This window comes from Pimephales promelas, chromosome 7 (assembly GCF_988280905.1).
Source record: "Pimephales promelas chromosome 7, fPimPro1.hap1.1, whole genome shotgun sequence".
NCBI classification, from domain to species: domain Eukaryota; kingdom Metazoa; phylum Chordata; class Actinopteri; order Cypriniformes; family Leuciscidae; genus Pimephales; species Pimephales promelas.
The window spans coordinates 28,993,770-29,020,074 of NC_142775.1; the positions used below are offsets into that span (position 1 = coordinate 28,993,770).

The 26,305-nt window shown below is 41.6% G+C and overlaps 1 protein-coding gene and 1 long non-coding RNA gene across 4 annotated transcripts in view; one reads left to right on the forward strand and one right to left on the reverse strand.

The window, feature by feature from the left end:
• The window catches only part of kiaa2012 (KIAA2012 ortholog), a 38,060-nt gene that overhangs the window by 973 nt on the left and 10,782 nt on the right, over positions 1-26,305 (reverse strand). Inside the window, exons 12-29 of the mRNA XM_089133307.1 lie at positions 25,890-26,021; positions 25,453-25,530; positions 12,551-12,618; positions 11,824-11,919; positions 11,533-11,706; positions 10,493-10,576; positions 10,235-10,327; positions 9,973-10,065; positions 9,739-9,828; positions 8,087-8,179; positions 7,924-7,990; positions 7,505-7,715; positions 6,465-6,648; positions 6,259-6,388; positions 4,534-4,985; positions 3,157-3,362; positions 2,895-3,067; positions 674-893 (exon numbers count right to left, since the gene is read on the reverse strand). Of these exons, the coding sequence (XP_088989433.1) occupies positions 674-893; positions 2,895-3,067; positions 3,157-3,362; positions 4,534-4,985; positions 6,259-6,388; positions 6,465-6,648; positions 7,505-7,715; positions 7,924-7,990; positions 8,087-8,179; positions 9,739-9,828; positions 9,973-10,065; positions 10,235-10,327; positions 10,493-10,576; positions 11,533-11,706; positions 11,824-11,919; positions 12,551-12,618; positions 25,453-25,530; positions 25,890-26,021 (2,644 nt within the window). The remainder of the gene's footprint in view (positions 1-673; positions 894-2,894; positions 3,068-3,156; positions 3,363-4,533; positions 4,986-6,258; positions 6,389-6,464; positions 6,649-7,504; positions 7,716-7,923; positions 7,991-8,086; positions 8,180-9,738; positions 9,829-9,972; positions 10,066-10,234; positions 10,328-10,492; positions 10,577-11,532; positions 11,707-11,823; positions 11,920-12,550; positions 12,619-25,452; positions 25,531-25,889; positions 26,022-26,305) is intronic.
• Positions 3,244-26,305, forward strand: part of LOC148978364 (uncharacterized) — an 82,499-nt gene continuing 59,437 nt past the window's right edge. The window contains exons 1-4 of one of the 3 annotated variants that reach the window (XR_016169309.1): positions 3,244-3,335; positions 4,551-4,718; positions 6,600-6,753; positions 6,838-7,511. This is a non-coding gene — a long non-coding RNA (uncharacterized LOC148978364). Of the gene's footprint in view, positions 3,336-3,527; positions 4,478-4,550; positions 4,719-6,599; positions 6,754-6,837; positions 7,512-26,305 lie in introns of those variants that run through there. The other 2 variants (XR_016169310.1, XR_016169308.1) reach the window with 2 other exon arrangements.

Below are 26,305 nucleotides of genomic sequence, written 5' to 3' on the forward strand. Positions count from 1 at the left end.
AATAGCATTATACTGCAATATTATATAGGAAAATGTAAGGAGATTTTTAACCAATGCAGTATATGCTGACCATTTTAATGCATGTTAATAAAGCTGATCTGTATCATTTTTTTTTTTTTTGATTATCTTATCGTCAAACCCTGAAGGCCTGATTTTTTTTCTGTAATCGTATCTAATCATGTGTCTCAACTTAAAGCTTAGGGTATAAGCTTTTTTTATAAACACTTTTTGTTATATTGGTTGAAACTCTTTACATGCTGATAGCAATCAATAACAGAAGTGGTCTAAATATTACAACATGTCCATATGTATATCTTCTGTGGAAGTCTCGGGACCAAAAAATGTCTTGTGATGCTTTGTAGACTCTGCTATACACGTGTGTTTTGGAGGTGGCGTGGCTTTGGAGACCCTCTGAAGGGAGGGTGGGATTGTATGCTTTCAAAGCTAGCTTGCTATTGCTAGCCTCTCCAAAAATGCCTAACCTACCTTTAAGGCATCAGACTTATTCACATAGCAGAGCCGAAGCACAACTCACATAATTACCAACATGTTCCTCCGCATATAACCACACCTCTAGGAGCCAAAAGTTACATATAGCGTTAATGTTCTCACATGAAGGAACCTAGTTGATGAAACATAGTTGAATGAACGCGTTTGTTGTAGCGTGACATACCTGGCAAACAGCTCAGCATGCAGTCTGGCCTCCTGTTCAGCGTGCATCGCTGCTTCCTCCTCCTTTCTCCTCTTCTCCTCAGCAGCTTTCCTTCTCTCCTCCTCTTCCTCCTGCTGTTTTCGCAGGTACTCCAGTCTCTCAGCATCATCCATCTCTGACAGCTTCCTGCGCTCCTCCTCCTTATGAGCTTCCTCTTCCAAACGCTGGCGTTCCAGTTCAGCTGAGAATGAGGAAAGTCATTCATTCATTTGTTTACTTATTCATAAAGCATTATGTTTGCAGGATATTTACATTTTAATGTAGTAGGACGCATAATCAGTGATGTGTTTCTGCACACTTAGGTGACGTAATGCTGCGTAAAGTCGTAGCCTGTTGTCAGTGGTGGAATGTAACGAAGTACAAATACTTCGTTACTTTACTTAAGTACATTTTTCACGTATTTTTACTTTACTTAAGTAGAATAAATGGTGCCTACTTTTTACTTTTACTTCGTTACATTTTGCAGCAATTATTATACTTTCTACTCCACTACATTTCTACAACTTCTGATACATTTTCGTTACATTTTCTGATCAGTTTTTCCCCTGCCAAAACGTAATCTGACCATCCGTTCGTTGCACGTTTGTCTCACCAGTGACGTTTGGTTGCCATAGATACAGTATATCAACCCGGTCACACTAAATGCGTCTCACACGCAGTGTGTTTATCATGCAACTCATACGCGAAAATTTGTTTTTACGTGCATAGGAAACACACCATGTGTAATATATGTTTGGTTTGGTTAGGATTATGGCAAGCCAAGAGGTTCAGAATTACACCATAAATGAATCGCGTTTACTGCCAAACATAGTTATTAACATATAGTACTAAGGATAAGCATGATATTGCCTAATTGCAAGCTTGTTTCAGAAATGGTGACATTTTTTTCCATCATTATTGAACATCATTATAGGAGTATTAGGTTGAATGAGTTAGAATTAAATGTTTTATTAATCATTAGAAAATAGTCATTAAGAGAATCAATTGTTATGCAAGTACTTTTACTTTTAATACTTAAAGTACATTTAAAATAAAGTACTTTTTACTTTTTACTTAAGTATGGTTGTCATTGTGTTACTTCTACTTTTACTAAAGTAAATATTTATCTGGGTATTTGTACTTTTACTTAAGTACTGAGATTCAGTACTTCCTCCACCACTGCCTGTTGTGTAACAGTCTGCAGGTTTGGCATGTATAGCTCCCGTGAGCACCCTCTTCCAGGCACACCGTACAAGAATTACCTTCCTATGTAAAGCTTCAAAGTCATTTAGGTGGTAAACAAAGTCATTTAGGTGTAAGCAGGGCAAATCATCCTGGTAGTAAAGCTTCAGCCATGGAAAAATCAGACATGCAATATCCATATAAAGGCTGTATGTCTCATGGCAGAGTCTTTATCGTCATCACCGGCGGCCATCTTGTCACAGGCAGGCTCTCTGGTGGGCTCTGTAGTATCTGATGTAAGGTGAGTGATCAGCACGAACACAAATACTATTATCTCGTTGAAATCTTGACGGATTTACAAACAGTTTGGTTTCTCACAAACGTTATCAACGTGCCTATAATTCTGGATGATTATTTATTTGTACACTTATTATTCATAAGTGTGCAGTCACAGTGTCATCACTACATCTATGACGTTTACAACAAAACCAGACTGCTTGAAAATCGGTAGAAAATTAAGCAAGTTGTGGTGATTTAAAAACATGCACCATTAAAACAATGTTACGAGTGAGCGAGCTGCCTGTGACAAGATGGCCGATATCTAGCCTTTATCTGGATATCTATGGGAGCACCCCCGACAAATCTCGCGAAAAACACGACATGCTTTACAGCAACACTGTCACACATCAACAACAACAGGAAGCACTAAAACACTAACACGCATTTCAGACGTGATACTCGACGATGGGAAAAGCAAAGAAAACAAGGTCGGAAGAGACTCGGAAAAGGATAAATGCTGAATATTTTGTTATATAAATATCTAAACATATCAAAATAAAGAACAGAACTTCTGTTTTTAAACAAAAAACATTACATTCTAGAATGTGGGTAAGTTTAATGAAACAAATATAGGGTCACACACTACAAGATTTCACTCGATATCACAGCGATATTATGGAATAAAGATTACCACGTGTTAAGGGCCCCATCCAATTATAAATCATTACTACATGATATTTACCAGCCTGGCGTTTCTCCTTTTCCTGTCTTTCTCTCTGGAGCCGTTCCAGGAGCCTCTTCTTCTCCTCATGTTGTCTTCTTTCTCTGTCCTTCTCTGCCTGCTCTCTCCTCTGTCTCTCCATCTCCTCCTCTTGCCTTCTTCGACTCTCATCTTCTTCTCTAATCTTCCGTAACCTGCATATATCCCAATGTTAGTTTCTCGCCAGTGTTTGCGGTATATTGTATTTTGTTATTTGTTTCCAAAAAGCAGTAACATGTTGTACCGTGCTTCCTCTGCTCTCATCCTCTGTTCTTCTTCCAGTTCCAGCTTCATCCTTTCTTCTGCCGCTTCTTTTTCTTGCTGTCTCTTCTTTTCCTCCTCTCTCTCCCTCCGTTTCTTCTCCACCTCAAGACGACGACGCTCTGCCTTTTCAGCCAGCGCTGCAGCTTTTTTGTCTGTTTGGTTAGTTGGCACCTCACTGCTTTTAACCTAATAGTGAAGCCAATGAAAATGAACGTACTTAAGCAACATCCCACACAAACAATATTCAGATGAATAGTGCTGATATTTAGATGAACAGTGCAACTCCAAATGGGATATTTCTTATTTGATTGTTCAGCGGGAAAAAAAAAACAGCAGAATTTATTGTGGAAAACTACATTACCCATGATTCTGCAGAGAAATCTCCACTAATCAGAAAAAGCAAATGGTACAAGCAAATCATGTAAAAAATAAAAACTAAAGAAACCCTCTTTAGCAACCATCCACTCCCATGAGGCTGTGCAAAAGATGTTATGGGAAAAGTAATTCCAGAACCAAACCAAAGTTAAAAAAGTGGGCAGGCACTAAGGCACTCTATATTGAGTAAATTTTGACACATTAAAGACACATTTCCAATTACTTTTAACTCATATTATGTATGTTTGCTCTATCAACAAAAAAGTTCCAAATGAAGTACAAGCAGTTGCAACACTGCAACAAACAGTGGTGTTTTGTTTCTGGATGAATCTTACGGTTAAGTGAACGTTTCAATGACTATTCATTTCTGACTGAATCAGCATGATTGAAAAAAATAGGTGAATTAAAGACTTGTTGACTTATTTATAAATGGATTCCAGGCGCCTGCAACTGAATCAAATAATCCATCCATTTTCCAAACCATACTGGTCCAGCGTAATATAATACAGGTTTAAATTCATTTTTAATTTGTTATTAAATTGTTTAATTAAGGTTTATGCTAGTTTCCATGTCAGAGTTCAAGATACATATTTTCATTACTACTGGATCTGCATCCAGGGTCTAGTCTGTTACATTTCAAATGATTATTATTAAACAGCAATCACAAACTATTCAAAATCGGTAGCCCTTCCGGCGCACTCTGTGTCCGAATTCCTTCAAGTGGATTATATTAGTGGAGTAATGTAGGGAATAGTGAAGGTGATTTTGAACACAGCACATGCATATCAAGGCTAGCCAATCCTGGAGGGCTACCATCCTGCAGAGTTAATCTCCAACTGTAATCAGACACACCTGAACCACCTAATTAAGGTGCTTAGGATTAGCAGGGTTGGAAGTCTGCAGGAAAGTAGCCCTCCAGGAGCAAGGTTGGCTACCCCTGGTGTAGATTCAAACAAATGTCTATTGAATGAGAAGTACTCACATCATTGCCTGTCTCAGATTTGGCGGGGTCTGAGGCAGGAGGGTTTACTGACTGAGGAGGCATGTGGATGAGGGACAGGGGTGCTGGGCTGCACGGGCCGCAGTGGGCTGCCACCCCCCTTGAGCTGGTTCCGGTGGAGTTCTGTGAGAGTCTGTGAATGCTGGCATCTGAACGTGCTGTAATACGTGAGTTCTGCGATCTTTTAGTGCTGTAAACTGACCTGGGAGAGTCTTCATGTGCTTCATGTGTGTCTGTACTCTCTGTGTCTGAGTCTATGTCAGCATCCATGTCGTCTCCAGAGTCAACATAGGTTTGTTCTTCTGTGTTCTCAGTGTTTTGTTGTTGGTCATCCGCTGTGTCGTGAGTTGTCACCTCTCTCTGAAGGGTCATCTGTCTCTCAGGCTCATCCACTGAATTTTTCATCCACTCCGCTTCCTGTGGCCGAGGTTTTCCTAAAACAAATGCATTGAAAACTATATTCTCTTTCACATTCTTAATTTTTTTTCTTTTTATGGAATGCTTTCTGTTTCATTGCTGTTCTAATGAGTTGCCTCTAATAAACATACTATAAATATATAATACTGTTCAAAATTTTGAGGTCTCACACAGGTTGCCTTTTTTAATCTTTTTTTTTTTTTTTTTTTTTTTTTTAAGTAAAATATAATTGCTTTATATCTGTTTTCTATTTTAAAGGGATACTCCTCTATTTTTTTTTTTTTTTTGGAAATAGGCTCATTTTACAACTCCCCTAGAGTTAAACTGTTTTGCCTTTTTTGAATCCATTCAGCCGATCTACAGTTCTGACGGTAGCACTTTTAGCATAGCTTAGCATACATAATTGAAGTGCACAAGACTATTAGCATTTCTCAAAAAAAAAATGACCAAAGTGTTTCGATATTTTTCCTATTTAAAACTTGAGTTTTCTGTAGTTACATTGTGCACTAAGACCGACAGAAAATGTAAAGTTGCGATTTTCTAGGCTGATATGGTTAGGAACTATACTCTCATGTCTCATTCCTGCGTAATAATCAAGAAACTTTACTGCCGTACCATGAGTGCAGCAGGCGTAATAATATGACGCAGCACCTGAAAATAGTGGCCAGCTTTCAAAGGAACCGGGACTAAGTTTGTGTAGTCATTACGCCTGCTACGCTTATGGTATGGCAGGGAAGTTTCTTGATTAATATGCAGGAATGAGAGTATAGTTCCTAGCCATATCAGCCAAGAAAATTGCAACTTTACATTTTCTGTCTGAAAATAAGTCTATTTCCAAAAAAAGTGGAGTATCCCTTTAATATGTAACTAAATATATATTTTTATGATAGTAAAGCTGAATTTTCAGCATCATTACTCTGACATACTAGTGTTCAGTGAATGTCACATGATCCTTCAGAAATCATTCTAATATGCTGATTTGGCGCTCTAATATTTTTTATTATCGATGTTGAAAACAGATGTGCAGCTTAATATTTTTCATCTTTGATGGATGGAAAGTTCAAAAGAACAACATTTATTTGAAATAGATTTTTATACATTTATAACATGATAAAAAATTGTCATCAGTTTTGACCAATTTAACTCATGCTTGCTGAATCAATTATTAGTTTATTTTGGGGGAAAAAAGTACTTACCCCAAACGTTAGAATTAAACTGTACATATAACAGTAACTGCAAAATATCATTAAGTCTTTAAATGCTGCCAGCCTTATTTCAACTTAAACTCACCAACAACAAATGCTGGTTGATCCTTTTTGTTCTTCTTTTTAACTTTAACTATTGAGTTCTGGGCTTTGTCAGGCTTTTCCTTTTCTTCCTCAACCTCTTCTGTTTTCTGTTTTTCTTTTTTCTTTTTCTTCTGCAGATTGAGAGCATACTATAATTTATAATATGTATAAAAGAAATGAGAACGTATGGACTGGTATGTTACTCACTTTCTTTGAGGTAGAAGTGGGATCGTCAGGGATGCTGGTATTGTGGGTCTCAATGTCTTTATGATTTTGAACGGTCTTACTCTTTGATTTGACTGTTGGCTTATCAAGCTTTTTATTTTTATTTACTTTTTCCAGGGTGTGTTGTGAGTCTTCTCTTCCACCTGCGTTCTTTAAATGACCCATGCTGTCAAAAATAACAACAAAGGATATCAAATATTAATGGGAATCAACTGGAGCACAGTGTCGGAAGTCTGGTGTTGGGGTTAAGATATAGCCCAGATGGAGTAAGGTAGGGAGTGAGAGAGATTTACTGATAAGAGCTCAGATGTGAAGCGATACCCTAATCTCCTCTCGGCTTTCTCACCGCTCACAGGGCCTGAGAAGGGTTCGGGATGAAATCTGAGCTGCAATCAAAGAGCGCAGGAGACTGGGACGGGAGAGGAATGCAAACAGTGATTAGACAGGATATTAATGAGTCCCCAAAACCTTGGAGCCAGGCTGTTTGACCTCTGTCTGACCTCTGACTCGAAGTCACAACCTGCTTTGTGTATGCCCAAAACATGGCGGGAATGCAAGCTGATGATTGAAGAGGTAAAAACTGATGAAGCGGCGAAAAAGCGAGAGGGAGGAGATCAGGGAAATTAAAAGGACATTTAGGGGATTGATTGTCCATTCATTAGATAAAGCTCTGGGTTGTATTTATTATTATAAAACCCTCTAACCCTCTCTGATAAACTATAATTATAAACTTTAACTGCCACTAAACCAAAACAGTATTTTGTTACCGTTTCACTCTGACCGGGTCATAATTTAGCAAAATAATATAAACATTTACAACAATTTAGTCCCGTATGTATCATTTATTTGGATAGATGAGTTACATTTGCACACTGGGAACATTATTCAGGGAATTTATTGTCATTTGGCTTTCCGAATTCAAATACACAAGCATGTCAATCATGCTTACCGGTGTTGCACATTAGTTCAGAATTTATAAATACAAATACAAGAGCACAACATGACATGGGACTGAGACTCACTCTGCTTCCATTGCTAATCCTGTCTGGATTTCTGTCTGTCCTTCAGGAGACAGAGACTCTGGTGAATGTGATCTGGGAGTGAAATGTGTTGATTTTGGGATGATAGCAGGCGCAGCACCTTTGGTCTTCCTTGACCCCTGTGTCACCCCTGTTTCCGGCTGTAAAGTTGTCTTTCCTTTTCGTTTTTTTGGGACCCCAGTGGCCTCCTCTCCTGTAGGCATAGATTTTGTGAATATACAGAGAAGTTTAGGTAAAACACTTAATGGATTTTAAGGAAGTAAATGCAAGACTGGTTCTTGCTCTATTCTTTTATATGGGAAACAGAGTCTACTCAGACTGTAGAATATAGGGCAGAGCTTTGATACCAGATCAGCACCATTGCTCTTTATGTTTCTGTGTTGAGCTGTAACTCAGGTTACCGTTTTTGTTGAACTGCTGATTTGTGGAGCTGCTCATTTCCTCTAATCTCTCCTCAGGTAAATAGACCTTGAGAGAGACGGGATAAGACTCAGTCAGATTAAACTAGGCGTTAATGGATAACTTATAATTGCATGCTACATGTTATACAGGTGGAAGAATTACCTGTGCATCCTGAATTGTTTCACCGTCAGAGCTGAAACAATCCTCCATCCTCTTTGAGTTAGTCTGCTTTGCATGTGATTTGACCTTGATTACCTACAGAAAACATTATCGCTCTAACATACAGTTTGTAAAATATTTTTTTTTTAAATAAACTAATTCAGTAACACTTAAGTTTAGGGTCCAATTCTCACTATTAACTAGTTTGTTGTTGGCTGGCATATTACTAAGATTTTGGCTGTTTATTAGCACATAGTAATGCCTTATTCTGCATACATTTCACCCAACAGCTAAATTTAACAACTACTAACTATTAATAAGCAATAATTAGGAGTTAATTGAGGTAAAAGTCACAGTTAATAGTTACAACTATCTAAAGTGTGACCATTAATTCTTATATTCAGCAAGGATCAATTAAAGCTGCAGTCCGCAGTTTTTCCTCTTTGTCGCCATCTCTGTTTGAAATCTGCAATTGCAGTTATTCGCGGAATCATTAACATTACGTGAGTTGTGCCTCGTGGAGGAGATTGTGTGGCTGTCAGTCACCGTGCCGGTTTGGATATTGTCATTTAGAATCACAGATTATTCTTTTTGGAAGTATGACCAACGTTCACCGGAAAATGTTATCTAAACAAGTAACATCCACTTTTGTTCTGGTTCTGACCAACCAAGGGGAAAAAATCATTAAATCTTACAATCGCTTATCATATCACGTAAAACCGAGCAAATATTATACTTTGTTCTCAAATGTTAATGTCCAACATCAGCATTGCGTGACTACATTTATTGCCCTTCAGATAGTATCCTTGTTTTCGCATGGGCTGGTTGCTGTCTCTTTTTTTCTGTTGCCATTCCAAAGTATTTAGCATTTTACTGTGGATGAATCTGTTGTTGCTGGTGATTGTCGTTTGAACCTTTCTGGATCCACCATCAAATGAATACGATTATATCAAGTGTAGTGAGAAAAGACTACAAATCTCCACCTCCAACATCCTCACAATCAATATAGCCGACTAGCCGAGACTCCTCCTTTATGTGTACAGATGTGACGTAATGACACAAAGAAATGCTCGAATCTCCCGCGGAAATCCACCAGTGCCATAATAGGATTAAAAACATTATTACAAGCTTACCGTTTTCAATCGAACATTGGCTGGTTATGTATTTGCTCACATTTATTTTGGATAATTTTTAAACCAAAAAAGCTACGGTGCAGCTTTAAATGGATCAAAAGTGACACTTAAGACATTTATAATGTTAAAATAAGATTGATCATCGAAGGATCCTGAAAAAAAGTTATTGCTGTTTTACAAAAAATATGAAGCATCACAACTGTTTTCATTGTTGATAATAAGATATGTTTCTTGAGCAGCAAATCATTGTATTAGAATGATTTCTGAAGGATCGTGTGACACTGAAGACTGGAGTTATGATGCTGAAAATTCAGATTCACAGGAATAAATTACATTTCAAAATATACTCAAATAGAAAATTTAGTTTAAGTTGTGATAATATAAATCACAATATTACTTTTCATTACTGTGTTTTTGATCAAATAAATTATGATTTCTTGAATGAAATCAGTTATCCTCTAGTTAATCAGTTTTAAAATGGTGTTCCAAATGATAAAACAAAGGTAAAAATGGAAGATTAACCTGTCTCTCCTGGATTATTTCACTGTCGTCATCTAAACAATCCTTTCTCTTGGCATTACTCTGCTTTGCACGGGATCTGACCTTAAACATCTACAGAAAACATCATATCAGATATTTTGAGTTAACTCTTAGGTCCTCTGGTCTGCAGATAGTTTAGGCTTCACATATTATTAAGGCTGCAGAGATTGAATGTGTCTAATGCTAAACTAGAACAGGTGGAAGAGGAAGACTCACTTTTTCCTCCTGAATTATTTCTTTGGCAGCGTCTAAACAATCCTCCTTCCTCTTAGCATTACTCTGCTTTGCACGTGATCTGACCTTAAACACCTATACAAAAAACAGCACTTTACTTATTTTGAGTTCATTTCAACTTAATTCTGTAGCTTTTAGGTAAACTCTAAAGTTGGTTTTAGACTTCACAGATGTAACTTTCTTGCTGCAGACGTCGTAGGTAAAAAGGCGTTCTAAACAGAACAGGTGAAAGAGGAAGACTCACCTCTGCCTCCTGGATTATTTCACTGGCAGCGTCTAAACAATTCTCCTTCCTCCTGGACGTACTCTGCTTTGCACGTGATCTGGCCTTAAACACCTACAGAAAACAGTATCTCTCATATTTTCTTGTGATTTCCATAAAACAAGTTTGAAACTTCAGGTGAACTCAAATCCAGCCCGTTCTCATCCCAAGGGGTCGTGACGCCCTAGGATGAGAACGCGTTAAACAAATCCCATAGTTTGCTAAAAGAGGAAGACTCACCTGTTCTTGAGTTATTTGACAGTCTACATCATCCCGATCATCTTCTGCATTATTCTGTCGTGTGTGCCCTTTCCTCCTAAACACCTACAGAAACATTCACATGTGTGATAGCAGTGGTTCCTGTTTTCATTCATTTGCAGCCCCTCTCTTTCCAGTCTGTCTGTAATGTTCCGTTTTCGCCAAAAAGCACAATGTGCTCTGATTGGTTGGCTGGACAAGTGTGTTGTGATTGGTCAACCGCATTGAGTGTGACCGCATTCAGAAATGTCATGGCCCTAACCATAATCACGAGTTACTTTCAACACAACGCGAGTCCTAACGCAACTCAACCAAGCCTTGTCCCCTATATTGCACTGTAAAAAAATATTTTCAACATATTTTCTTTTGTCAAATCAACTTTATAATAATTTATTTAGTTGAGATAACTTATTATTTTGAGTTTCTGATGACTAAATCAATCTCCTTCATTGTATTAACTCACTTTTTCCAGTTCAATCAACTTAAAATTTTAAGGCAACCCAGGTTACTTACTTTTTAAGTTAAACCAACAATATTTTTACAGTGTAGTAATCACAACATTTTTTCTTTTGTCAAATCCACTTAAATAATTTATTTAGTTCAGATAACCTATAATTTTGAGTTTCTGATGATTAAATCATTCTTTTTCATTGTATTAACTCACTTTTTCCAGTTCAATGAACTTAAAATTTTAAGGCAACCAGGTTACTTTTTTAAGTTAAACCATCAATTTTTTTTTTTTTTTTTTTTTACAGTGCGTGCAAGTCTCGTCCCCTTTATTGTGCATTTGCCTTGGTGAGGTATTTTAAAAATGAGGAATACTCTGATGTGTCTGTTCCTGGAAGAAAACTCAAGACTACACTGGAGGCATTTCAGGGAGTTCAGACACAGTGTGCATTGATCTAGACTATCTCCTTCCAGAGCTTTTGACTTTTTTCATGCTCAAACAGCAATATTACACATAAAGAAAGTTGACAATGTAAAAGAAATAGAGAAAGTCATAGAGATTCGGAAGGACTTACCTGTCCATTATTAACTAGTTTATTGTCAAAGCCTAAACAATCCTCATGCTCATACACCTCCTCTTCTTCTTCTTCTTCCTCCTGTTCTTCTTCTTCCTGTTCTTCTTCTTCCTGTTCCTCCTCGTCCTCTTCCTCCTCTGCATTAGTCTCTGCGCGTGTTTGAACCTTAAAAAGCTACAGAAAGAAGCGTCTCACCTTTTTTGTGATTTTTCATAAAAACATGATCCCACAATTCCCCGGAAGTCAACGTCGATTTAATATTCAGCTGTATACATGTGTAAAAAGACTCACCTGTGTCTTCTGGAATGTTTTATTGTAGGAACCTAAAATATACTGCTGCTTCTTAGCATTCTTTTTCTCTGCAAGTCTCTGACTGTCCTTAAAAGCCTATTAAAATAAAAACACCACACAAATATGGTGTGAATTTCACAAAAACATTAACCCTGAACAATTCAGGAGGACTCATAGATCAGCAAGGCTTGCCCAAAGAAGTTATGAAAACCTAAAGGAAATGTCTGATTATTTTACAGTGCAAAGTTCTTGTGTTTTTGCCATTGCTCTGCACAACGTCAAGGATCACATAGGATGAAAAACTTCTCTGGTGCCAAAAAAGCACTTAGCAATGTCCTTGAATTATAAAAGATCAATGTAAATCAATGTAACAATAGATTGCACCATACATGTTGCTTGATTTAATAACAACTACTGGTCAACACATGCTGTGCTCCACACTGAAGTATAATAAAAAAAAAATAATTCAGAAGAAAAGCATGTTGACTTTGTCTGCGTAATGGAAATGTAATTAATTTGGGAACAGAACTGGCTTTGATTCAAAGAGATTAATCTGACTTTGCTATATTGAGGTGGAGTGCACTGAACTGTAGTTCATGGTTAATTCATTCTCTCTCGCTGTGAAATATTTCATACTAGATTATAAATGTGTCTCTCTGACTCTCAGCAGATATGCTGAGATGCTTTGTGATCCAGGCAGGATGGAAAGGTTTGCTTGAGGTCATACCTTATGACTAGAGTCAAGCTGTTCCATGTTAGAAGTAGTTTCTTCAGATGTACTAGTGGTGACTTCCTCTGCAAACAGAAATAGTATGTTTCTGCATGACTTTTTAAAGGAGTTTCAAGGAAACACTTTAGTTTAGGGTCCAATTCTCACTATTAACTAGTTGCTTATTAGCTTGGATATTACTAGGATATTTGCTGTTTATTATACTTCTAACATGCATATAATTCCTTGCAAGATATTCTCCATCCCTTAATACTACCCAATAACTAAACTTAACAACTACCTTACTGATAATAAGCATGGAGTTTATTGAAGCGAAAGTCACAGTTAATAGTGAAAATTGGATCCTAATCTACAGTGTGACCAAAAAAATTATACATTTATTCAGTCAGAATTGATGCAGTCTATGTAAAGATTCATAATTTTTCAAACTATTTCTATTTCAAATAAATGTTGTTATTTTGAACTTTCTGTTCATCAAAGAATGTGGAAAAACATAATGTTTTCTACAAAAATGTTAAAGGAATAGTAAAAACTTTTACTGATAATTTACTCATCCCCAAGTCATCCAAGATGTCCATGTCTTTCTTTCTTCAGTGGAAAAGAAATTAAGGTTTTTGATAAACACTTCAGGATTTTCTCCTTATGATGATCTTCATTGGGAACCAAACGGTTCAAGGTCCAAATTAGTGTTTCAGTGCAGCTTCGTTTGGTTCCCAATGAAGTCCATTATATGGAGTAAATCCTGGAATGTTTTCAGCAAAAACCTTAATTTCTTTTCAACTGAAGAAAGAAAGACGTGGACATCTTGAATGACATGGGGGTGAGTAAATTATCAGCAAAACTTTTTTTTTAAACGAATGGGGTCCATTTATCTCCGTTATATAGAGAAAAATCCTGTAATGTTTTCACCAAAACCCCTTAATTTCTATTCGACTGAAGAAAGAAAGATGTCTTGAATGACATGGGAGTGAGTAAATTATTATCAGCGAATTATTATCTTATTGATTATTATAAGTTTTAAGTGAACTAATCCTTAACTGATACTTTGTAATTAAATTATGTCTTTACCGTAGCAGTTGAAATAAACGAATCGAATCGGTTACCTAACGTAACCTCGGTTCTCTCTAGATGAGGGAACGAGTATTGCGTAAGCCAGCTTACGCTACGGGAAAGATTCATCTTTGGTGAGAAGTTGAAGCCAAAAAAATATTCCATAATTTTGTAATCATTGTCAACGCAGTATCTCTGAGGCAGACCATGAGCGGGGCTTGCTAGCAGCTCATTGGTTCGCTCAGAGAAAATGCACGAGCCTATGGGAGAGCGGCGCTGAGCCCGCGGCCAATGAGCGGACGGCGCTCGCTCATTGCGTCAGAGCCCGCCGAAAGGGGCGTGGCTACAGTGTATAAAACTGGCTCTCACAGGCTCAGTCGTTGATTTCTTTAAGCATGAAGCGAAATGCTCGCCTGGTGGCGCAAGCACGGCCGGAAACGCATTACTCGTTCCCTCATCTAGAGAGAACTGAGTTTATGTTAGGTAACCGATTCGTTCTCTTACGAGAGTTTCTCTCGTATTGCGTAAGCTAGCTTACGCTACGGGAACATCTGGTCAACGCCGTGCGCGCTATGTAACCACTAAGCATCCCCCAGGGGGAAAAACACCGGGGGAACCTAAAAGTGGAAGAATACAAAAAGGCGGCCAGCATAGCGGCCGTTATCATCTAATGCATACACCCCTAAGGCGGCCGGCATAGCGGGCCATAACGTATAATGCATAAGCACATAGGGGGAAGCACAAGGGGCGAACCGGTTGTGATAGGACTCCCAATAGTGCAGCTTCTTCTAGGAGAGCTGTATAGTATTAGACCGCCAGTAATTTCGCCTGTAAGGCGGGGACTTCCAAGTTATAGAATCTGACAAAGGTGGAGGGAGAGGCCCATCCCGCAGCCACACAAATGTGAATGGAAATTCCGCAGGACCATGCCCACGATGAGGCCATGCCTCTGGTGGAATGAGCCCTGACGCCCAGCGGGCAAGGCTGGTCTTTTGAGGCGTAAGCAGAGGCGATAGCATCCACTATCCACCTAGACAGTGTCTGTTTAGAGGCGGCTAGACCCTTGGTGCGGCCGCCGAACGACACAAACAGCTGCTCCGAGCGTCTGAACGCAGCAGCGCGTGTAGTGTACACTCTCAGAGCCCGGACCGGGCAGAGGAGATCAGCGTCACGCTCGATAGAGCCGATAGAGAGATCACTTGCGCCCTGAAGGCGGTACCAATCGCTTTTGGAACATAACCGTGTCTAGGTTTAAGAATGACAATGGAGTCATTAGGTCCAAACTCAAGACACGCGGCGCTTGAAGACAGCGCGTGAATGTCCCCCACACGTTTTACTGAGGCGAGTGCAGTCAGAAAAACGGTTTTCAGCGAGAGGTATTTTAGATCCACGGACTCGTGTGGTTCAAACGGTGGGGCTTTCAAAGCTTCTAGAACTATAGAAAGTACCCAGACCGGCACCGTAGGGGGGCGAGGGGGGTTCATCCTTCTGGCTCCCCTGAGGAAGCGGATGATTAGCTCGTCTTTGCCCAAAGACTGGGCGCGCCGGGGTTTAGCGAACGCTGCGACGGCTGCCACGTAAACCTTTAGAGTGGATGGGGACCTGCCCTTATCCAGCATCTCCTGAAGGAACTCGAGCAAAGACGAAACCTCGCACGTCCGTGGGTCCAAGTTTTTGTCGGTGCACCATCTAGAGAACACAGACCATTTTGCAGCATAGAGCTTTCTAGTAGATTCCGCTCTGGCATGTTTGATCGTGTTCAGAACTCCTTCTGGCAAATCGACGAGTAGTCGTTGGTCACCCATGCATGAAGCGCCCAGCGCTGCGGATGGGGATGCCAGATCGTGCCGCGAGCTTAAGTGAGGAGATCTGCTCTAATTGGAATGGGCCACGGGGCTGTCTGCGACAGCTGCGTTAGCTCCGGGAACCAAATCTGATTCTCCCAGCGCGGGGCTATGAGGAGCACCGGGTGGCGTGTGTCCCTGATTCTCTGAATGACCTGCGGTAGCGGAGAGATCGGGGGAAAAGCATAGAGCGGGCGGCGGGGCTAATCCTGGGCTAACGCGTCCGCGCTCTTTGAAAAGAATATCGGGCAGTGAGCGTTCTCTTCTGACGCGAAAAGATCTATCTCTGCTCTGCCGAATAGGCGCCACAATGTTAGAACTGTTTGAGTGTGCAGGGACCATTCTCCGGGGGAGACAAGGTTCTTGGACAACATGTCTGGACCGTCGTTCAGATGGCCCGGTACGTGCGTCGCTCTGAGCGAGAGCAGGTGAATCTGGGACCACAGTAGGATGCGGCGCGTCAGATGAAAGCGATTCTTGGATCTGACCCCGCCTTGACGGTTGATGTAGGATACCACGGCCATATTGTCTGAGCTGATCAGGACGTGGTGACCGTGTATGCGCGGGAGGAAAAGCAGCAGCGCGTTCTCGACCGCGAGCATTTCCAGACAGTTTATGTGTAGGAAACTCTCCTGGCTCAACCACTGGCCGGCGGCCGGTGAGCCCTCGCAGACCGCACCCCAACCCGTGTTGGATGCATCTGTCGAGATGACTTTTCGGCGAGAAAAGGTTCCCATGGTAACGCCCCTCTGAAACCAATCGGTTACTGACCATGGTTGCAGTGCAGTGATACATGTCTGTGTAACCTCGATAATCTGGCGGCCCGTAGTCCACTCGCGGTGGGATACGCGGCTCTTTAACCAGAGTTGAAGGGGGCGCATGTGCAGGAGACCCAGCTGTAGCACAGCGGAGGCTGAGGCCATATAACCCAGCATCCTCTGAAAGGATTTCAGGGATGTGTGGGTACCCATCCGAAAGGAGGCGGCTAGACGCTGAACACGGCGCGCGCGCTGTGTGGATAAGCGAGCCTTCATCGTGACAGAGTTCAAATCTATTCCAAGGAATGAAATAGTTTGACTGGGCTGGAGAGAGCTCTTTGTCCAGTTGACAGAGAGTCCCAGCGCTTTCAGATGGTTGAGGAGAACTGCGCGGTGCGACAGAAGCTCCGTCTGAGATTGTGCTAGAATCAGCCAGTCGTCTAGATAGTTTAAAATGCGCAGCCCCTGACTCCGCAGAGGGGCGAGCGCTGTATCCATGCACTTCGTGAACGTACGGGGTGCTAAGGATAGGCCGAACGGTAGAACGGCATATTGGTAAACCTGACCCTCAAAGGCGAAACGTAGGAATGGCCTGTGACGAGGATTTATCTGGATCTGGAAATAGGCGTCTTTCAGGTCTAGAGTGATGAACCAGTCCCCCTGGCGGACGTGCGCGAGGAGTTTTCTGACTGTGAGCATTTTGAACGGTCTCTTCATGAGCGCTTTGTTCAAGACCCTGAGATCTAAGATCGGCCTGAGGCCGCCGTCTTTCTTGGGAAAAAGAAAATAACGGCCGTAAAACCCCGATTCGGTCATAGATGGCGGAACTCTCTCTATTGCGCCCTTCTGCAGCAGCTTCGCTATTTCTGAGCGGAGCGTGTTCATCGCAGCTGGGCTGACAGCGGATTCGAGCCGAACGCGCGAACGGGGCGGGCGGCGACGAAACTGTAAAAGATTCCATTCTTTATGATGCTTAAAACCCACGGGGAGATGCCGGGGATGGCTTCCCACGCTTCGCAGCATGCGGCTAGCGGTTGAATGGCAATTTCGCCCTGATTGCTGCACATAGCGGGCTGGACACTGTGTGTGGGCGCGCTTAGAGTATGTGTGTCAACAGGACTTACACTCAGAGAGGAGTTTTTGGGCCATGAGACAGAGCGAGCAGATGGGGGACACGCGTATGGGCTCGTGGGAGTGTTTATGTTTTCTGCTACTAGAGCGGTCAGTGGCCGTTCTGTGAGAATGGGCTCTGTGGGAGACACGGGGCATATGGTGCTTGTGTGTATGAGTGAACACATGCTTGTGGGCACAGTGTTTACACTTGAGGCTTTTATGCTGTTTTTGTGAAGTCTCTGGGTAGCCGTGATAACGTATTTTTGTCGCTCGCAAGCGGGCAGGGCAAGCGGCTTGTTTGTGGCGGCAAAAACTACTGTGGTCAGCGAGGCGTCGGGGACTAGCAGAGGACGAAACTTTGACGGCGATCCGGCCGCAGCGGGAGAGGGCCGTCTTTTACTCAGCTGTGATAAGCAGACTTTTGCTGATCAGGCTTCAATAGTGATCTTGGGTCGAAGCCCCCGGGGAGGAGGCTGTCTGCGGCGGCTGTCAGAGCGCTCGTAAAATGATGAAGATTCAACGACTGAGCTTGGGAGAGCCACTTTTATACACTATAGCCACGCCCATTTCGGCGGGCTCTGACGCAATGAGCGAGCGCCGTCCGCTCATTGGCCGCGAGCTCAGCGCCGCTCTCCCATAGGCTCGTGCATTTTCTCTGAGCGAACCAATGAGCTGCTAGCAAGCCCCGCTCATGGTCTGCCTCAGAGATACTGCGTAATGATTACAAAATTATGGAATATTTTTTTGGCTTCAACTTCTCACCAAAGATGAATCTTTCCCGTAGCGTAAGCTGGCTCACGCAATACGAGAGAACCTCTCGTAAGAGAACTAACTATTAATCTCAATCAACTATAAACAAGATGGCAAAATAAATTGAACCATCAACATTCACAATCTTGTTATGATCCATACCAGTTTTCTTCTGCCACAAATCTTAACACACACACACACACCTTGGAAAGCAGGTCTGGTAAATCTCCCACTGGTAATTATGACTTCATGGTAATGCTCAGCTTATAAATACAATCATTTTGACATGACATGAATGCCGTAATTGTCGTAATACTAAAGTTCAATATGCTTGCGTCGTCTCTAATCACGCGGATGAACCTCATGGAAAAGTGCTGCATTCCACCAGGGGGCACAACTAACTTAGGCATGTCCCAAACATGATCGCTCACAAAAACCTCAACAGCACATGACAGCAGTTCAGCTTGCCATGCTAAATGTATTTAGCATGTTTATATGTCTAGTCATTTCTCAGTCAAATCTTGTCTGAGAAAATAGTTCTAAAGTTACTCTGTGGTTTGATTTAGATTGTAGAATAGCAACCGCAGCTTCTCAGTTTGCTACTTGTTCGGTGTATTTTTATTCTCACACAAACTTTTGAATGCCAGATTTCTGTCTTCTGCATTAAACCATGAGACAGCGAGCATGTTCAGTGTCCTGCTGTAGGATCTGCAGTGTTTTCTTTGCTTATAGTCAGGACACAGAGCGGCCAGTTATTTTGCACCCCTGCACCGGTCACTGATGGTTTATTTTTCACCAAGTCTGTCTGCTTTAATGGGTTCCAGCGCTGCTTTGATGTCAATGAGGCAAAGAAACGGGTGTTTGGAGGAGATAGACAGTACGAGGGAGCGAGTTTAACTGAAGGGGGATGGAGAGAGCCTCACATGTTCGCCTGTAAGGCAATGTGAATGCAGCAGCGACCCCATTCTCAGGAGAGAACGGCTGCATTTGGTTCCACATTCTTGCTGTGCGCTGTGAGTGGGACCTCTGCTCTGTCTCTCCACACCCTACTCACCTTCCTCGCCCTCTGATCTTACCCACCCGGCCACTGCAATTATTCATCCTGCATGACACAGTTCCTGCCAAAAAGCAACATGAATGCTCTTCTGCTTGCTTTCTTGTCCTCTTTTTTTTCTTGATAACTGTCTCACTGGTCACTAGATTTGTTTTAACTGGATTTGGACTTTTGACATGTACGTAAAACATTATGTCTGTCATAACAACTCTCTGAGTGATTGGCATGGTAATTGATATGGCAAATTTACTGTGTTGCAAATTTAATGTATTTGGTTTTGGCGTGATAGATGTGCTACACTGCTGCTGCTGCATCTGATTATTGCTGCTGCTGCAGAGCAAGTACACAGACTTACACTCCTGCCAATACATTCACAGACATGCTGTTTTGAGCATGTAAGATATGCTGCTGCTGCACATATAACATACATGAAATAACCCTCATAGCATCTATACAGGTGGAGCTGGGGAAGGTGGCGGGTTTCTGAAGAGCGCTGTAGACTGGCTAACTGCAAACCATGCCAAGTATTTCAATGTTGAGCAGCAAGCTCATTGGTGGCTAATGTCACAGCAACCAATCAGTGTTATGTAGATAACGATGTGATTGCTAACAAATAAGGACCAATAAGTTTGTGCTATCTAGCATTTCATAACAGAATTTTGTATATGTCAATCGTAAGTTCATATTTTTTATTGAATATTGCAGTATTTATTATAAATGACTTATACGTGCACATCATTATTTATTTATTCAAATTCATGTGTCCTTGTAATCTTTAATCAAAAATAACTTCCCCTCTCACAGTGACATCTCTTTTCCGATGTGTGTTTACTGGCAAGAGGGTGGGATCAACCTGTCACTCAAATGATTTCCATTTCATGCCGACTTTAAACTGGTCACACTTATTCGTTATTAAATATGAGAATGTCTACTATGTGTGGATTAATGTAGCTCATTAATTTGATCTCTCTCTTTTTTTTTTTTTTTTTTTTTTTTACAAAAGACAGTCATGTATAAAAACCTGTACAAAATGTTCTTTAGAAATCCCAGTCAGCGGAAGTCTAAAGGGACTACAATGTTTTTACTATATCAATAGAATGTTATTTGCAATATCAGCCTTGGGTTAAAATAAATAATGTTTCTACAAATGGTACTGAAAATATACACTTAATTAATAAGCTTCACAAAGCACGGGGGGGCATTCCCATTCCCTTCCCTTCTGCTGGTGGCGGGTCCATCTGAAATGAACACCAGCCGTCTCCAGCATTCCAGACACCCCAGAATGCTATGTGGCACCTCTGAACACTCTCTACTATTTTCAGCAACCAACTTGTTAGCACATTGTCAATGTCCAGACAGACAAGCATAAAACATCCCAGAATAAGCACAAGGACACATGTATTGGCATTCGGTTTTAGGTTAACGTAAAGAGCTGTCTGCAGCACTAATGCTAATGGATGAATAGCTTGCTGTAACACACATCTGGTTGTTTTATAGCTAAAATTTTAGCCTAGAAATCTAGACGCACCCTAGTGGCAGCAAAAAATATTTCGCAGCCAGTGTGGTCTTGCAACTCTCCATAGACGTTTAAGCTGGAAAAACCAAACTCTGGTCAGGCCAATCACATCGTGTATAGAGTCGGTGGGCAGGCTCAACATAATGACGACCGAGTTGCGACGGTTCACTGCTAACTTACTTGAAAACAAAGAATGGCTGTTGTTGGCGAACAGCTGTCTTTCGATTTGTCTTTGACCGCTACTCTGGATGATTTAAACTTAAGCTTTTCTTTGAAACCAGAACAAATAATGGCACCTGAGTCATTTATTTGTTTTTTGTTTTTCAAGATGTGTTCGGAGTTTTGCCGACTGTATACGTTAAAAGTTTAATATATCAACTTGCTCCGCTGGTGGGAAAACGTTGTTCTTTCTTCGTTGCTTTAATTGGTTGTAGCGCTATCCAGTTACAAGGAGAGAATCTGAAAGACAACCGTTTATCCCACCCTCCGATGGAGCCCTGTCAATTATGAGTTCCCAGACCTAACTTCTTGATGTACTGTAGGTCTGGCATGCCAGGCTACTAAAATTTAGCTTTTGACTGAAATATATCAGTTGGGGATTTACTAGAACTTAAAGAAAAATGAAGGTCACACTTTATATAAGATGTTTTTAACTATTATGTACTTACATAAAAAATAAGTGCAATGTGTTCATGTTGTATTGCAAGACACTTTTGCTGCTATTGAGGTGGGATACGGGTAAGATCAGGGACAGGTTTTGTGCCATGAGTAAATTTAAGAATGGGTTAAAAGGTAAGGGAAGGGTCAACTGTAGTTTTGGATGTAATTACAGACAGGCAATTATAATATTATAGGTATACAATGTAAAACAGGCATGTACGCAATAAGTGCATTGCATTACATTGTTTATTTAAATGTTAATAGTAGTAAAAGACACCTGTGGAACCAAAATTAAACTAATAACAAAATAGTACTCTCACAGTACCATAGTACAATGATGGTATCAGATAGTTATGCTGCTATGGTAATTGAATATATATCATGGTATGGGGATGTTACCCTCGTGATTATAGCCATTTGCTCCAACAGTCTTTATTTAGAAAGTGTCTGTTTCAGAGGGGGCCTGGATAGAGGAAAAGGGCGAATGAAGAGAGCGCTTACATGGCGAGCCGGTGGAGGAGGGGGTTTGGTGGGCCAAGGCGGGTCGGTGGGGGTTGAGTTTCTGACCAGTGACAGGATAAAGGAAACAGAACAGCTCCAGAGGTCGGCTTGAGAAAACAGCCTCTGTCAGTCACACAGACTCCTGGGCTGGGATTAGGCCTCAGCCTGAGGGGGGATCGGGTTTCTTTGTCCGGGATACATGACTGCTGCAAACCACTACCAGATGTGGAGCAGCCAGCATGAGAGCGGGAGGGGCCGGCATGTGCTTTATATGCGTAGTTGTGTTTTTCATTGAATTGTACTATTTTTACTCATATTTTGCTTGTTGGGGCCCATATAAATGAGTTTGAGGATGGGATTAATTTCTTTTAAAAAAAGTTGGTTATGTAAAAATGCAAATTTGCTGAAAGGATCTTAAGTGAATCCATGCCAAGACATCTACAACTACTGATAGAAACTCTATACAAGAGTATTCAAATTATAGAATTTTAAAATGAGTTTTATATTATATTTTATTATATTATACCTGATTATTAAGTAATCTTTTTGAATTATATTTTTCTATTCATCCAGGAATCCTGAAAAAATATATTGTTTCCTGAAAAATATAAATTGTTTCCACAAAAGTTTGAAACAGAACATCTATTTTCTTGTTATCTATTTTATAATGAGAAAGAGGCAGCAAATCGGCATATAAGAATGATTTCTGAAGGATCAAGTGACACTTATGTGATGCTGAAAATTCAGCTTTACATCACAGGAAAAAGTTGCATTTTAAAATATAATTAAAACGGAAAAGGAGGGAACGGCAACGTAGTTGACGTGTCGACTGATCGGGATCACGCTTAGAGAGCCTGTCATCTTCAAGTACTATTAAAATGAGCCAATGTAATTGCTGTGCGTGAAATGTATTACACACTCCGCCCCTGTGGTGCGGGTATAAATACGGAAGTGGATGCACACACTAGTTGTGTTTCGCCGATGAGCCGAGCGTAACTCGGAGTCAACAGTAGTCCAGCAAATAGTGGCGATGGGACTATGTCTCCGTTCCCTCCTTCAGGGAAAGAGGGTTACATACATAACTGAGACGTTCCGGTTCAGTTGCTCGCATTCGAGGTAGTCAACGTGTCAACTGATTGGGATCCCAATTAAAACACCATCTAGTGCTCTAGAAAAAAGTCTCCAGATTGCCTTGCAATTAAGGTGAGGAAGGGACAGGGCTTAGGCCAGGGAAGTCACTGCTGTGCGTGGACTCGATCATAAAACTAGTTCTGAAGCGGCCTTCACATGGAGGAAGCCAAGCGGCTGCATCTGCCATATGCCCCAGAAGCCTCTGAAATTTTCAGTGGGACCCTTTCTCACTTCTAGCGCTAGCCTAAAACACTCTTCTTGAAGAGATGTGTTGGACAGAGTCCTTCTCCTTAACTGAAAAAGAGATACTCAGCCAGTGGGCGAGATTGCTCTCTCCTAGTTGACCTGAAGAGCCATTGGTTATTGAGCACTCGAAGGGTAGGACTTGAACTGATATTAAGTACCCTCGACGCCAGAACGAATGGTCTGTGGAGCGGAAGGATAGAGATCTGAAGTACTGTCCTTCAGGTCGCTGCAGGCCAACCTTGAGCATTTGAAAAAGCATTTCTGTGTAGTAATTGATGGAGGCTTTAGAAAAAGGGCCCGTTTCAATTGACACAGGTCCAAGATGGCCATAACCCACCAAATATCTAGGGTACAATGAAGTACGGGTTTATAGAAACCAGTCTTCATATCAGTTGGAGGAAAGTCTTCATTGCGTCCTTTGCAAGTAGGACTACGACGTGCGCATACAGGACAGGAGCAGCACTCAACATGTATGTGTGATAAATATCACTAATCTTGAGGGCATCTCAGCTCATAACCTAGGTATGAAAAATATCACTGCCAGGGCGAAGACAAGCGAAATTAATCACAAGCTGAGTCTGCTGGTAGTTTCGGGGCCAGCTGGAGCGGTAGGAAGCATCTTTAGGCTTGCACACACCGTGCCAGGGGCCAGGAAACCACAGACGTACCCGAGGTGGGGCAGTGAGGTGGAGGACAGGGACCCGGCTCGTCTGAGTGGGGTGTACGACACCTATCTCCACAAGATGGCCAGGGATGTGTGAAAAGGCGGATGAGCAGGTCCACAAAAGTAGATAGTGAGGGGGAAAAGCTATTCAGGCAGTTTCTGGCAAAGAAAGGTGCCATCCACAACCTGCTGAGCTCTCCGGTGAACGGCTCTTTGGCTCTTGGGGCGGTGAACTGAGAACCAGCGCGGCCCGCCCCAAGATACCAATCCTCCAACTGAGTTTGAACGGGATATGGTGGAGGGATCCACTTGAGCTCGGCAGCCTCGGCGGCCTGTTTCAGCATAGCTGACATTTCTGGATCTGGCTCGGGAAATGTTAAACTCTCAGAGGGAGAAAGCACATCCGAGTCATCATCTCCAGAGGCCAGCTCACCCTCCGATGCTGTTATTGACATCTTATCCTATGGGGAAACCCCAATTTAAATGGATAATCGGTCCATTACAGAGGAACCAGCACGTCTAACAGGAATTCCATTGGCTGCGGTGTGATGGAGGAGTGAGGAGCACACAGGGAATGGTTACAGGGCGAGACCTCCATCACTATCCTCCGTTCACCCATCCCCAACGCATTCTCACCCCAAGGCGTCACCTTTGACCATGCTTCAATGTTTGACATTTTAGGCACCCTTTAGCGTCACTTACATGACGCGATCCTACGGCGTCATCTAACTGACGCTAAAGGAAAGCGTCAGTTAGAGGACGCGGTTAGGTTTAGGTGTGGGGTGGGGGTAGGGTATACACGAGATCCTAGGGCATCATCTAACTGACGCTAAAGGGCGCCTAAAGCATCAGATATTGAAGCATGTCCAAATGCTTCCCAAGGCGTCAGTTAAGTGAGAACCTTGGGGGTGAGAATGGGCTGCCATCCCACACAGCACCCGAGGGTGGGGCATGGTAATGGGGACTCGAGCTTTGCGGACGAAGGCGAGTCTCAATCAGAAGACCGCTACAATCATATTCCCGCAATGGAACATGTACGGCCCACAAAAGCTGCTTTAGCGTGCTGCAACATGTGATGCAACAATAGTGACCGTCAGAGAGGAAAAGGGAACAAACGCATCCAGAAACAGGTGGACATGACAATTTTTTTTTTTTTTTGTTGAAAAAACCGCAAATGCACCCGTGTTGCTCTTTCAGGAAACATCTCCAGTGCCGGAGCACACAGGGACCTCAGCAACACTGAACAGTGAACTGAAACAGTGAAGCACTCACTTTCCCGCCCTCTAACCCTCAACACACACAAACCTTAAGAATTTGTTGCTGTTAAAACAGTAGTTGAGAGCTCACAGCTCGCGATCACCACTGCACTCGCACTAGAAACCACCAGCGCGAGCGACTGAAAGGGAACAGCTATGCTATAAGGTTTTCTCTTTCTTTTTTCTTTTTTTGTTTGTTTTTTTGTGTTTTTACAAATAAATGCAGCATTGGTGATTATAAGAACATTTAAAAAATCTTACCAAACCCAAACATATGAATAGTGTAATTGAATGTATGTGTCATATTGTAATGCACAAAGTACATTTTTCCTGTGCTTTGGCTAGGAAACTCTAACCTTCATCTGTGGTGTGGTCCTGTATAATGATAGTCCAAGGGTGTTTCAAATCTCCCTCAGAAGTCACAACCTTAAGAACTGGAAACAAAGAGGTACATTCTTCACGTTAACATCATCTCTGTCTGTAACGGGCCTCCTCTCTCTATTTTTGTTTTGTCTGCTGTGTTTTCCCTTCAGAGTACCTTTATTTGACCTGAACTCTTACCCAGCACCTACTCTGTCCTTGTAAAATACTAACACAGACTCCACTGAAAACAAGTTATATTTACAACATATAACACGTACACGTCATAAAGAGTAACATATTGTGAACATTTTAATGCATTTCTTTTCCCTTTTCTTTAAGAGCTCAATGTGAGCAAAAGCCAGTATAGACATTGTGTATTCTGTGTTTATTTGGTTGAGCAAAATATAAAACCAAGTAAAGCCTCGATTACCGTGACCTTGTGTGACATCACCCTTTATTGGGTGGTCCTCGGTGTCAACTGCGGGATCCCAGAGAGACAAGCGAATGATTTCACCATCAGGACCCATTATTAAGGTGCCCAATGCTTTCCTCCCTTCCCATTCTGAAAACACACAGATTCAAACAGACAGACTTGACAAACCTAAAGAAAAAAGTTGAAATTGCTCTGTATAGAGCAAGATGAATTCGGACACTTGGGTCACATGTAAAAATGTATAAAGTACATGTCATTGCACTAGACATATCAAACATATCAAACATATCAAAGTGTCACAGAATTATGTTGTCAAATGGTATTTTCATATTTAATATCAGAATAATCTCACTATTCTGCATTTAATGTAATGTTTACATGTTCATGTTTGTATGTTTGAGTATTTGCTGAAA